Source organism: Sprattus sprattus, assembly GCF_963457725.1.
Source record: "Sprattus sprattus genome assembly, chromosome: 12".
Lineage (NCBI taxonomy): Eukaryota > Metazoa > Chordata > Actinopteri > Clupeiformes > Clupeidae > Sprattus > Sprattus sprattus.
Genome location: NC_137910.1, coordinates 19,662,110 through 19,674,770, shown reverse-complemented (window position 1 = coordinate 19,674,770; position 12,661 = coordinate 19,662,110). Strand labels below are relative to the sequence as shown.

The following is a 12,661-nucleotide window of genomic DNA, read 5'->3' as shown; positions in this document are numbered from 1 at the left end:
AGCTGTTGTTTATTCTTTTACAAGCCACTATGAGTTCAACTTGTTGTTTCCAGTGGCGATTAAGGTATTTAAATGCTTTGAGACGTTACAAGGATTTCTGATTTGTGAGATTTTGCAGAGCCAGCCTGTTACATGCCTATTTTGATATTTGCTCAGGTAAGATCACCCTAAAGCCATCAATTGAAACAGCAGCTTACTTTCCAAATTTCAACGTTAAAGAAATTGATTCAATTAAAATATAAAAACTCACAGCGTTGTCAACTCCTACCACGGAACGGGTTGCTATGAATCAACCCAAATATTACTGTGACAACCAACCCACACATAAGCGCTTGACGGTAAATTTGGAAGAAGCACAGAGGCAGACAGTAGTACCGTTTTATTGGTTCCGTGGTTTCCTGCCATTAAAGATAGACTCATGGATAAATGACTGTTTCCCACACAAAACCATTCACGGTGCTCTTAAGCACAGTTTGACGCCCTAAGAATGGACAAGGGATGTTATGCGTTCCAGATGACCGAATAAACCCCATCTAAATATTATCTTGAACGGATAGAAGTGTCCCAGTGTACTTATTCCAGTGATTTACAATGGTGTTCAAATGTTCTGGTAATACTGGTATCCAGTTACAAAGGGTCCGAGATTAATGAGCTGAAGTCCGAAGAGTTTAGAATTTGTTTGGCTAATCAATATAATAATAAATAATGATCATATCAGATTGATTTGAAAACTCTGTAGCAATTTACTCTACTTTTACTTAAATTGCTAAGGCAGTTAAAAAAAGAGAGAAGCCTTTTTCGTTTTTTGTCAATAGTTTTCAGATTTATTTGATACCTACAACTATGACTGTTGCTATGGTCATGGTAAAAATGCCATTTTAGCGCTACATTTCAGTGGATCTACTGTATCTTCTGAGGCTCCCCTTCAACCATACTTACTCTCCCTGATAAAACAACCTTGATTATTCAGCGCTGGTTTTGCACTAAAAAGGGAACTCCACATCAAATGGTTGGATACCGTCTGGGAAAACCAAGACCAGGCATACTAATTGATTCCATCTGCTCTTAGTACATCACAGGTCAAAGGTCAAAGTCAGAGGCAGTAGCTTAAAGCTGTCTGTGTGTGTGTGTGTGTGTGTGTGTGTTAAACAGAAGGTGGCATGTAAACAGATTCATCAGCACCCTCGTCCCCTGGGCTACACAGTGGGACATTCAGCAGGGTGACAGTACATTACTACCGCTGTGTTGCGTAACATGGCCTCTCTCTTGGGTGAGGCTGGTGTTCATGCACTGTTCCTACCCCTCTGTGAGAGACGTGCTCAACATGGTGCTCTCCTGTTCTGGATGGGTGTGCCTGAGCCACAATTATGACAAGCAGATGGTGTGAGAGGGAAAGAGAACGCACACACACGGAAAAACCAAACAAACACACAAACACAAAGACAGAAACATTGTGTGTTTGCGTGTGTGTGTATGTGTGCGTGGGAAAGAGAGAGACAGAGCGAGAGAAAGAGAGAGAGGGGGAGGATGTCCAGTCAAGTCAGTGAAAATTGTGTGAAAGTCATGACTATTCGCTGCCACAGTGTTTGTACATGTTTCAATGAGTGCAGGCAGGAAATTACATCCCATCCAGACTTTTTATTGGACAGAAAGACAAGACAAATATCTGCAGCTGACATATTTATAATTACGTATCTATCACCCTGTTATTTTTTAGTAAAAGATGTTTCTACGTGGGAGATAATCTGCTGAATAAGATTATTGAACCGATCAGGGAGTGGAGTTAGCGTCTATTCATCTAAATATGTGATTGATATACTGTTAAAAATCACAGGACTTTTAATAGTTAATGATGAATAAAAAGGGGATTCTGGGTTGCTTTTTTTTAAATCTTAATCGTTACTTAACTGCTTACTTCAGTTTTGCATTGGATGCGAAAATAACGCTGTTTCAAAGTTTTTGCAGAACACCGGGAGCATTACTGATGCGCTGTGTCGCAGAGCTCGTCCCTAGGTGCACGCGGCCAACTCCGTTTCCAAGCTCTGGTTTCCACGCGCCTCCTCTTGACAACATGGCGCCAGCGAACAGCTGTGCTGCCCGTGCAGGAGGAACAACATAACCAATACTTCAAGAGAACCAAATGGACGAAATGTACTGCCTCGATCCTCTTAAACATCATTCAACTATTTGCTATTTACCCGGACTATGTTATCTTCAACAAATGACCAAAGGAAATCAAACCGTGTCTTTAGCATCAGTTCTGTGCGGGAGAAACTGACAGGTTGAGTGAGATACCACCTGCTTCACTATGACGACGGGACTCCGAAGATGAGTTGAGAATCTGTTGAATTGATGTTTCCAGGCCACTGACAAAGGAAGTTTAAATTTATTTCAAGGAGTTTCGGTTCAGGACACTTTTACTTCAACATAGCCACTAAACCACTGTAAGAAGGACGCTAGCCAAAAAAAAGGTTCTGAAGTAGGCTATTCACTCTAATTCCTTAGTTCTGTAAAAATGAACGAGGAAAGTGGATTAATGGAGGACGACAGGGGAAGAGAAAAATTGCCTCCTATATTTACGTCACCTCTTACGGTAAGTCTTTTAGCATTAGTTTGCCTACCATGGCCTACTATGCCTATAAGTTATGTTTTGTATTCTTTCCAAATGTGTTTTGTGATGATAGTATTTTAACTTTAAAATAACTAGCTGTCATACCTTTTAAGATTTGGCACCATTTACAAGATTGTAGGTGATTGCTTAATGATGTTTGTACATTTGAATGGTTAAAAATATCGTTTCATTATCCGTAAACAAAAAAAAAACAATTCCTCTTTTGTGTCATTACGTAAGGTTGACAGAATGTACATCCACACATCTCTCTCCTTCCCTCTATCTCTCCCTCTGTTTCACTGTTTCTCTTCATCTCCATCTCTTTCTCTGGCCAGTCTTTGTCAGAGCCTCTTGGTCCAAAATAGAAATCAATACACAAGTTAAAAAAAGAGGCCTATTTGAAACAGGTGTAATTTCTTAAGTAACACAATAATAGTGAATGTCCAATGGACATTTACAATAAGCCATTTATCTGCTTTTTAAAATATGTTTTTTTTTACACAAAAAGAAATAGTGTCTACTCTGTATATAACCTCATATTAAATAGGCTCAGTAGTTTTGGGTGTTTTGGCCTATAACTTTTTTTAAAGATCACTATAAATAAATATGATGGTATTCAATGAAATTATTCTCTTATTTTTTTCAATCCGACTTTAACTAATGTGATGGGATTTATCTTTGTCTAGCCTTTGGCCTATACAAACAAACCAGAGATTAGAGTTATAAACTCATTAGATTGTAGGGATTAGTTCTAATCCCCTTGTCATTTACATTATACATTTATATTTGGAAGGATTCCCAGTATTCCCCAGTATAATGGAAATACATTTGTTTATGGAAAAAAGTGGAGCTTTCCTGCAGTTCATCTTCCCCCACCACACAAACGGAATTCTGGGATTGAGCTAACCACCCAATCGGGGAGCCTCATTTTTTCGCTCCTGAGTAATGTCTGGAAATGCCATAATGGAGCTTCCACTCTCCATCTCTCCCCTTCCCTCTCCCTCCCTCCATCTTTAGTATATATTCTGTTCCTAGTACTGCACAGCATTCTCCTTTTCTATCTTCTACTTTATTTCTCTTCCACTTGGTTAGGCCCCCCCGCTGATCCTTTAGGGGGGCCATGGTCGTGAGAAATGAGTGGCTGGATTTACTAGGTTGTGGGGCAAGTCATGTTTTTTTCACAGGCACAGACAGACAGACACCTACAGTTATATGCTCATAAATGGTGTTAGGGCTGTTTGGACTAGAAGAAGAGTAAAGTATTAATGCAGGAGGAGAGATGAGTTTTGAAGGAAATAAAAGGAGGAGATTGGGAAGAGGTGGTTACGACCATGAAGAAAATGGGAAATGTTTTTTTTTGGTGGGTCCAAGATAGGACTATACGCCCTACTGCTCACAATATGTTTTGTCCTTTCATTCAAAGCAGTGCTTAACATAGAATCTCTCTCTCTCACTCTTAATTTCATTTTCCATATATTTTTTCAATTCAAAGTGCTTTATTGGCATGTCATTTGTATTACCAAAGCAGTCATACAAAGGATAAGGAACAAGAGATCTAATTGTCTATGTGTTTATAGTCTTAAAGGTAGGGTTTGCAGTGTTGGAGAAACTAGATTTTGAAAGTGTACACCTGAAAACATCCCAGCCTCTTCCTTCAGGCCTCCCTCCAGAGTCACTCCTCCTAAACCCATGACAGTGCTGCACTGCATGACTACTGCTGGAGGACTAGTCCAAGAGAGAGAGAGCGCCCAGTGTTGGGGAGAGGAGCGCTAACATAAGATAAATATTAGATCAATTGTTGTAGGTATTGGTATTGGCTGCACTTTCTCTGTTATTCCTGTGCGGCTATCTCACTAGCTTTAGCAATATGTCTGTCTAGCCTTGTGGAAGACTCCAGTCTTGTGCAATGGCCACACACGCAGAGTGCAGATAGACAGTCAGAAAGGCCATCTAATCATTTCCTTCAGGCAAAATGAAATGATTGGACAGGCTTTTTATGGCCCTGTGACTGCCACAGATGACAGATTTGATTTAATTGTATTGTCAGAACATTTAATTAATTCATTGCTGTTGGGATGTAAAGACAATTCAATGGTGAACCTACATAAAGTAACATAATTATTACAGGAAAAAAACTATACAGCATATTAAAAAACATGCATATAGAAACATTAACGCTCGCGCTCTGTCTGAGTTGCAGTGTTTGTCTGTATGTCTACCTATTTGGTTTCCTATCTATTTGAAAAAAAAAAAAAAAATCCAGCATATTAAAAAACAATATACAGTACATTATGTATAGAAACATTCAACATTTTTGCATTCAGTCTGTTTCATTAATGTCAAATGCTTAAAAAAGGACTTTAGTATGAGTGGTCTGGGGCAATGGTGTCTCTATTATGACCAGAGGCCTTTTCATGACTTTCAAATTAGCCAGATATGTGTGTGTGTGTGTGTGTGTGTGTATGTATGTGTGTGTGTGTGTGTGTGTGTGTGTGTGTGTGTGTGTGTGTGTATGTGTGTGTGTGTGTGTGTGTGTGTGTGTGTGTGTGTGTGTGATGAATATGTGTCTTTGTTTGTTTCTGTGTGTGTGAGAGAGCGAGAGGATGAGTGTGTGTGTCTGTGTTTCCATGGATGGTGTGTCAGGTGAAGTGTGTGTTTGATGGTTTGAGGTGCATTGTGTTTGGTCCTGGCGATGCCTTGAAAGAGGTGCATTGTACTGAGGCTCAGGATAGATGGAGAGCCGCACGGCTTTCATCCAATGGAAATTTATCCCGCCAAGTGCTGTGTTGTGGAAAAAAGAGTGGAATGAAGTGAGACTGAAAGAAGGAGAGAGGGAGAGGGGGGGGGGGGGGGGGTGTTAAGGTGTGGGCTTAGGTGGGTGCTGTGTGGTTTTGTGCCTTATTGACAACAAGAGTGATAGCAGTGCCTGAATAACTCAAATTAAACTAGTGAACTACACTGTTCCCTAAATACTTGTGTTCCATGTTCCACATATGCTTGTGTTCCCTGTACCCCATATACCTGTTTCTGTACTATTTGTGATTTTCTGTCAAATGTGAAATGTCCATCTGAGAATATCTTGACCACCATACATTTCTTTGATGTGTTTTATTTGCTGTTTGTTCATCTGGTCCATTTGCATGTGCATGTGTTTCCTGTGTGTTTGTCAGGGCTTTGGACAGGGCATGAAGAAACCACACCCCTGCCTGAGTGGTTTTACGTCCAGCACGAACCACCGCAGGGCAAACACAGTGTGCTCACACTTTGGTGAGTTACTATTACATGAATTAGTACTATTGTGTTTACCTCTGCCTAGGAGGTTTTGTTTTTTTCGGTGCCGTTTGTTTGTCTATTTGTCTGTTTGTCAACAAAAACTACTGATTTTCATGAAACTTGGTGAACGGGGGTAGCATGGGGCCAAGGAAGCACCCATTACAGTATGGAGAGGATTTGTATCACGTGGCGGATCCACTTTCGTTTTTGGTGGAGGTCTGTGCCCTCCGAGAGCCCTTCTAGTTAATAATGTTATATTTCCCCTATAAACCAAACCCCTTTTTCCAAATAAGCAATAGGTAGTGCTTCATACTAAGGACGTTTGCCATGGATTTGTGAGGCAGATAGTGTATGTTAGTGTAGCTATTTAGTCAGGGACAGCTAGTCCTTCCTCACTGTATTGCTAAAACCCTAAAGCCTAAACCCCATTCTCTGAACCAAAAGCTTAGTGTTCTGAACCCATTTATGGAACCGAATACTCTTTTGGCAAAACCATTGCAAACGATTTTCACCTAGTGAGAAACACTTTGCAGATCTCATTTACTCTTTTCTTACAAACGTCTAAACACATTCCCACTCACTGAAACACATGTTGCGCCGAGATGCACCTGTGAAGCATAATGCTAACCACAAGTGGAGGACGTTACAGTAATGTAAACACGGTTACCAAACACAATGACGCAAAATTGTCCATGCTTGTTGCTAATGATATGATGAAACCAATATCAGCCAGTTCAGAGTGCAAAGGTTGTTGAAGGTTGAAAGTTCATACCAACAATGGATGGAAACAATCTGGGGAGCAGAGGAAGAGTGCGTGTAAGTGGTTGTGTACGAGGACGAAGAGGAGGATAGACCACAGGCTGGGTTCAATCTGACGAAGAGGAGAAGGAGAGGCATCCTGTATGTGTCGCAGTTTGGAACAACCTCAGTTTTAACCGGGGTGTCCTGATACGAGAGTGGTTCGGCATCAACCAGCAATCCATAAATGCTTGCCTTCTACCATACGCCCATTTCTTCAAGCCACTGGAAGGCTTTGTCTCTGCAGTGGAAGGTATACGACCAAAAACCTTACATCATGGAAAATCACCCACAGGCCATAGAACTGCCTGTGGTGACATAGGTGTGGTGTGTTGCCAAGGCTGGATCCAGCACACCAGAGGGATGTTCCCCCGTTGCCTGGCATAGGAGAACGTAGCCTGAGATGTAGATGAAGCCCTCTGGCCTGAACTAGCACAAAGACATGATGCTGAGGCCGATTGAATCACTTGTTGACTTACATTTACGGTGGGCTGCAATGTGCTTCTTCTGTACAACAAATGTACATGTTGTCTTTTTCCTTTGGCCTTTTGCAGGACTGTACTGGGACTTTACTGATGCAAGTGCTGAATCCACAGACATTCTGCTTTCAGTACTTACAGTATGCAATATCTAAACTGTGTTACTGAGTTTTGTTTTTGAAAAACACAAACTGCATTAACTGAATTGTAAATAATACACTTTTTTCTTTCCTTGTTTTGATGTGGTGTGTAAGGCCTGCTCAGTGGTGTTTTTTGTTTTTACCGGCTTTGTGTACGATCTGAAAACACTGCCTGATTTGGAGCACAAATAAAAGGCGATTTGAGGTGATTGGTTGATTTAGCAAGAAGAGTCAGAGGTTTTGTGAATGTAGTTTGAAAATTGAGTTTTGGGTTTACAGTTTTGAGAAAACGGTGCAAGGCTTCAAGAAATGTGTCTTAGCAAGTGTGAAAAACTGTACATATGTTTGTATGGATATTATATTTAGAGAAGGGAAGGGGAAGACAGAGAGAGAGAAAGAGTGAGGGAGTGATATAGAGAGAGTGAGTTAATGATAGAGAGAAAGAGAGTGAGGGATTGAAAGAGAGAGAGAGAGAGAGTGTGAGGGATTGAGAGAGAGAGAGTGAGAGAGAGAGAGAGAGAGAGAGAGAGAGAGAGAGAGATAGAGAGGGATTGAAGGAGAGAGAGAGAGAGAGAGAAGGATTGAAAGAGAGAGCCAGAACTCTTTGCTGTGTCTGAGGAGGAGCTCATCCGCAGAGCGTTTGTCAGACTCTCTTATGCGCTGGTGTTCCTTTCTCTGCTACTGATGCCAAAAGAATTATGCAAACCTCGCCTAAATCAAAGCCACATGAGAACGACTTACTCTTCAGCACTGACACACACACACACACGCACACACACACACATACACACAAACACACAAAAACAAGCACATCACACACACACACACTGCAACACACAATAATCTGCAAATGTATGCTCATGGACAAATATAGTTCCTCACACACAAACACACCCTCCTGACACACACACACACACACACACACACACACACACACACACACACACACACACACCATGATTATATGCTAAATTATGATTTTTTTTTTCATGAAGCTCAAACATCATTTAATGCTTCCCAGGCCAAATCCCTGGTTTCACTGGTCTCAAATTGTCTGGAAAGAATGAAAGCGTGACAATTCCGTGACAGTAATAAGAGAAATGGGATATAAGATATGAGTTCATCATAGGTCATCTCGCTTTTCCATGGATTTAATGAGGTTTTACTAATGAGGGCAGCAGATTATTGCTGGTACTAGACCACAACACATTTGGTTCCTTTTATAACATCTGTATCAGTGTTTGTGTTTGTGTGTGTACGTGTGTGTGTGTGTGTGTGAAGAGAGAGCCTCTTGAGTGTTGCTTCTGCCTTTGCTGTGTGAACCATTGATGGGTTCCCATGACTACCTGTGTATCCTGCCAAAACATCTGATGACAGTGTTTTATGTTGTATCCCCTAGCAACTATCTGTGATGTTGCACTGTCAGCCCAATTAGCTTGTGTGTATCTGTGCTATATATAAGTTTACTTGTCTTTGGGGTTACAGTAATGCAAAGTAAATATTTGAATCTATGAAATGGATAACTAATACTCACATGTTCACATTTGCATTACTCCTTTACTATTTTTGCTCCTTTAGTTTACTATTTAACTTATTTTTATGTTGATAAAGATATTGAGATTGCGGTTCAATTTTTAACTGTCCCATTTGTTTGATAATGTTCTATAAAAATGAACTAGAAATGGTCGGACAGTACAGTAATATGCCGTGCAAGTTCATGAATCAATTAGCAATCAAGCATTATTAATAATGATGAAAATATATTAAAAGCCTAGGAAAGTGTAGAAAAATACTTGCTAAATACTCTCTCTCTCTCTTTCTGTGTCTGTTCTTGTCTTTATGTGTGTGTGTGCGTTTTTTGTCTGTGTGTGTGTGTCTGTGTGAGTGTGTGTGTTTGTCTGTGTTTGTGTCTGTGTGTGTGTGTGTGTGTGTGTGTGTGTGTGTGAAGGTACCGAGTTGCCCCCATTGAGCACAGACGTCAGGCAGAAGCAGCGCATCTCCATCGACACTCTTCCCCAGGAAGTGAAAGCCCCTTTCCCCAGCGACCCCGTCATCCCACTCCGCATGAAAACTGCCCACCAGTTCCAGTGAGTGGGCGCTGTAACACTGTGGGCGTATGCTGCAGGCTTTGGTATCTGGGTGTTTGTAGGGCTGTGTGTGTGTGTGTGTGTGTGTGTGTGTGTGTGTGTGTGTGTGTGTGTGTGTGTTTGTGTGTGTGTGTGTGTGTGTGTGTGTAGATGTTTATGCTGCTGTGTTTGGTGCCTGTGTATTTGTTGTGGCAGGGTTTGTGTGTGTGTGTGTGTATGTGTGTGTTGATGCGTTTACTCAGGCTGTGTTCTGCAGGGAAGATTTGGAGAGATCATTGGCGTCAGGAGACTGGAGAGAAGTCCGAGCGTTTTATCTCACCACATTCGAGTCTTTCCTGGAGCTCAATGCTGCTTTTAAGGTGAAACACAAAACAAGTTGGAGAGGAGGATAGAGAAAAATAAAAAAAAGAGAGAGAGAGAGTAGGAAGTACCAGCTGTCCCTCTGGAAAACATGAGTCAAAAGAAAAAGACTGTAAAAAGACCTGAGACTCCCTGCATGTCTATCCACACATGTACACACACACACACACACACACACACACACACACACACACACACACACACACACACACACACACACACACACACATTCACACTATTCAAAGCAGGACGTCTGCCAGTAGACTGGTGAGGTTTAGCTCCAGACACGGTTGTTTGTGCTGCCATTAAAAACCTCACTGTAAAACCCTTAACAACGGGAGACACAGCCTTTCTCTGCGTTTACACTCCCTCTTCTTCACCCTTCTTCTTCTTCACCCTTCGTAGAGAGAGGCCAACGCCCCTTTTAACACCATTGAAGACTCTGGGATCGACTCCAAATTCATCAACACAGTTTTTGATGCTTTACCTCAGACTGTAAGAAAACACTCTTCATGTTCACTCGCATTGATTGTTGTAATTTTTGTCCAACCTGGTCTGTGTTAGGAAACCCTGTTGTATCGCATAAGCCATCTACATTCTGTTGTATCCATCCTTATTACTCAATAGCAGACATGTAAACAAATGGTCTTGTAGAAATGCTGCCATCTGTCTCTAATGACTTCATTACTGTTCCATCAGCCCCAGGACATCCAGAAGTCTGTACTGAAAGGGATCATAAACAGCTTGCTGAGAGAGTGGAAGGGGTGAGTAGCAGCGGTGGAGGTCTTATGTGTAAAGCCGTGGTGTGGCTTACATGATGCTGATGGTCTTCTCATCTGGTATTGTCTGCCATTAGACAGTGTGTGTTGTCTCCTAAAATGGCAGCTATTGTTTTTTTTTCTTAGGCCGCGAACAAAAGATGACCTGAGAGCGTACTTCATTCTAGTGCAGGTAATGCTGGCTACTGGAGCTGCTTTATTCTCATAAAAACCTATTGTCACAATGATTTTCAAAGTAAAAAAAAACTAGGCTCACTGCAGCTTAAATTGGAGTTGCTTTAGCAGTGTGGCTGCTCCTCAGTTTGAGCATGGAATTCATCTTTATGTGGGCTTGTGTGGCATGGCTGCTGGTAAGCTGAGTCCACAGCATAGAGCCTTGTTGTTTAGACAGGCGCTCAGTACGTGGCGTGCTCAAACCAGCTCCTCAGGTCAGAGTGGTAATGATGTAATGTTCCACAATCGCCGTGGTGATGGGATGAGGTCACAGTGGGATGGGGAGTGGCTAGTTTCCTGTAAACCATGGGATTCTGTTTGACAAGCTGAGAAATGCATGCTGACTTTTACACAGGCCTTTTTCTCATTGCTCTGTCTGTGTCCCTTCTTTCTTTCTCTCCCACTCCTGTATGTGTGTATATATATGTGTGTGTGTGTGTGTGTGTGTGTGTGTGTGTGTGTGTGTGTGTGTGTGTAGAACCCTCAATACTCCCACACCAGTACCTATGTGATCTACGCTCACGTGCTCAGACAGATAGTGTCGCTCTCAGAGGCCGACCAGCACTTCCTCATGCACTGGTTTAAGAAGTGAGTCATATATCAGATAACTGAGTTCATGTAAGTGAGCCCACAGGGGCTATTGCACAGTTTACAAGAGTTCACATTTTTGGTTTATATGTTGCATTCATGTAGCGATTCCTTACATTTCTCTAGCCATAATGTTCTCAGATACGTCAACATCTGAATGAGTTTGTCCCCCTCCCATCTGACTCTCTAGTTAATCTGTTTTGTACTCGTGACACATGGCGTGGTAACGGTGTGTACACTGTCAAAAGGTAAACGGAGCAGAAAATGCACTCTGAATTATGATAACATAAAATGATCAAAACAGCCTGTGGGGAAGACGGATGACCTGCATGATTTTCACTCTTGGAAAAAGGCTGAATATCAGTGGAAAATTAAGTGTTTTCTTTCTCGACCCAGCTTCTGCTGAGGCGATGGGTGAGATGATTGAGCCTTGAGACAACTTTATTGTTTTGGCGCTATGTAAATCAAATTGGATAGGATTGAATTGAAACATTGTGTGGACTTTGCTGGAAGATGCCACCCAGCTGGAAGAACCATAGCTGTGGAAATCGTATGTATCAGCAAGTGGACCACAGCACTTTCCACTGATGCTCAACTGCTCTAAGCCCACAGGTTCACATGGCTGTGCGTTACTTTTTTATTCTTCATCGTCCATTCTGCTCGTGTCACTCAGGATCCTTTGCCTCCCTGCTTGTCATGGCTGGGCTTTGAATGTCCCAATTTAATGAATGTGAATCTTAGTTTGTTAAATGCTCTCTCACTCCTCAACATTTTCTGTAATAGAGATGCAGTACAATGGGCACACATGACTCTCCGTACTCAGTCCGTAGGAGTCCGATGTGGGATGGGACAGGTTCATCCAGAGGCTGACGTATCAAAGAATTTTCCAGAACAATGTTTCCTCAGGCACCACTTTCACTCACAGAAACACAGCCAGCCTCAATACTTGACACACGTCATGGAAGTAGATGTGTGTAATGTCCCTTGTGTGCTCGTGTGTTTGTGGGGTCAAAGGTTGTCTCCACGACGGTTCAAGCAGCTGGTGGAGCGTCTGCTACAGTTCATCTCCACCCGCCTCTTTCCTGCCACACCCGACGACCTTCCTCCAATCAGCAAGTGCTCCTGGTGGATCCCCTCGGCTACAAGAGTGTTGGCCCTCCTCAGTGAGTCATTAGATGCCCCAGATGCCCCCTAGCCCCAGCCTAGCCTAGATACCCCACTAGATGCCCCCAAAACTACTGCAAATTGAGCTAGGTGCCCTTAACTACTGCAAACTAGACTAGGTACCCCCATTGGTATTGGTACCCCATTAGGTACCCCAAAACTACTGCAG

At 42.2% G+C, this 12,661-nt stretch overlaps 1 protein-coding gene across 1 annotated transcript in view; it reads left to right on the top strand.

Annotated features, from left to right (window-relative positions):
- Positions 1–2,536: 2,536 nt before the first annotated feature.
- The window catches only part of LOC308373269 (putative E3 ubiquitin-protein ligase HECTD2), a gene marked incomplete at both ends in the record, with an annotated part of 27,351 nt that continues 17,226 nt past the window's right edge, over positions 2,537–12,661 (top strand). Inside the window, 9 exons of the mRNA XM_080848702.1 lie at positions 2,537–2,593; positions 5,782–5,878; positions 9,250–9,388; positions 9,645–9,747; positions 10,154–10,243; positions 10,448–10,512; positions 10,654–10,699; positions 11,219–11,328; positions 12,343–12,491. Coding sequence (XP_080704828.1) covers positions 2,537–2,593; positions 5,782–5,878; positions 9,250–9,388; positions 9,645–9,747; positions 10,154–10,243; positions 10,448–10,512; positions 10,654–10,699; positions 11,219–11,328; positions 12,343–12,491 — 856 coding nt within the window. The remainder of the gene's footprint in view (positions 2,594–5,781; positions 5,879–9,249; positions 9,389–9,644; positions 9,748–10,153; positions 10,244–10,447; positions 10,513–10,653; positions 10,700–11,218; positions 11,329–12,342; positions 12,492–12,661) is intronic.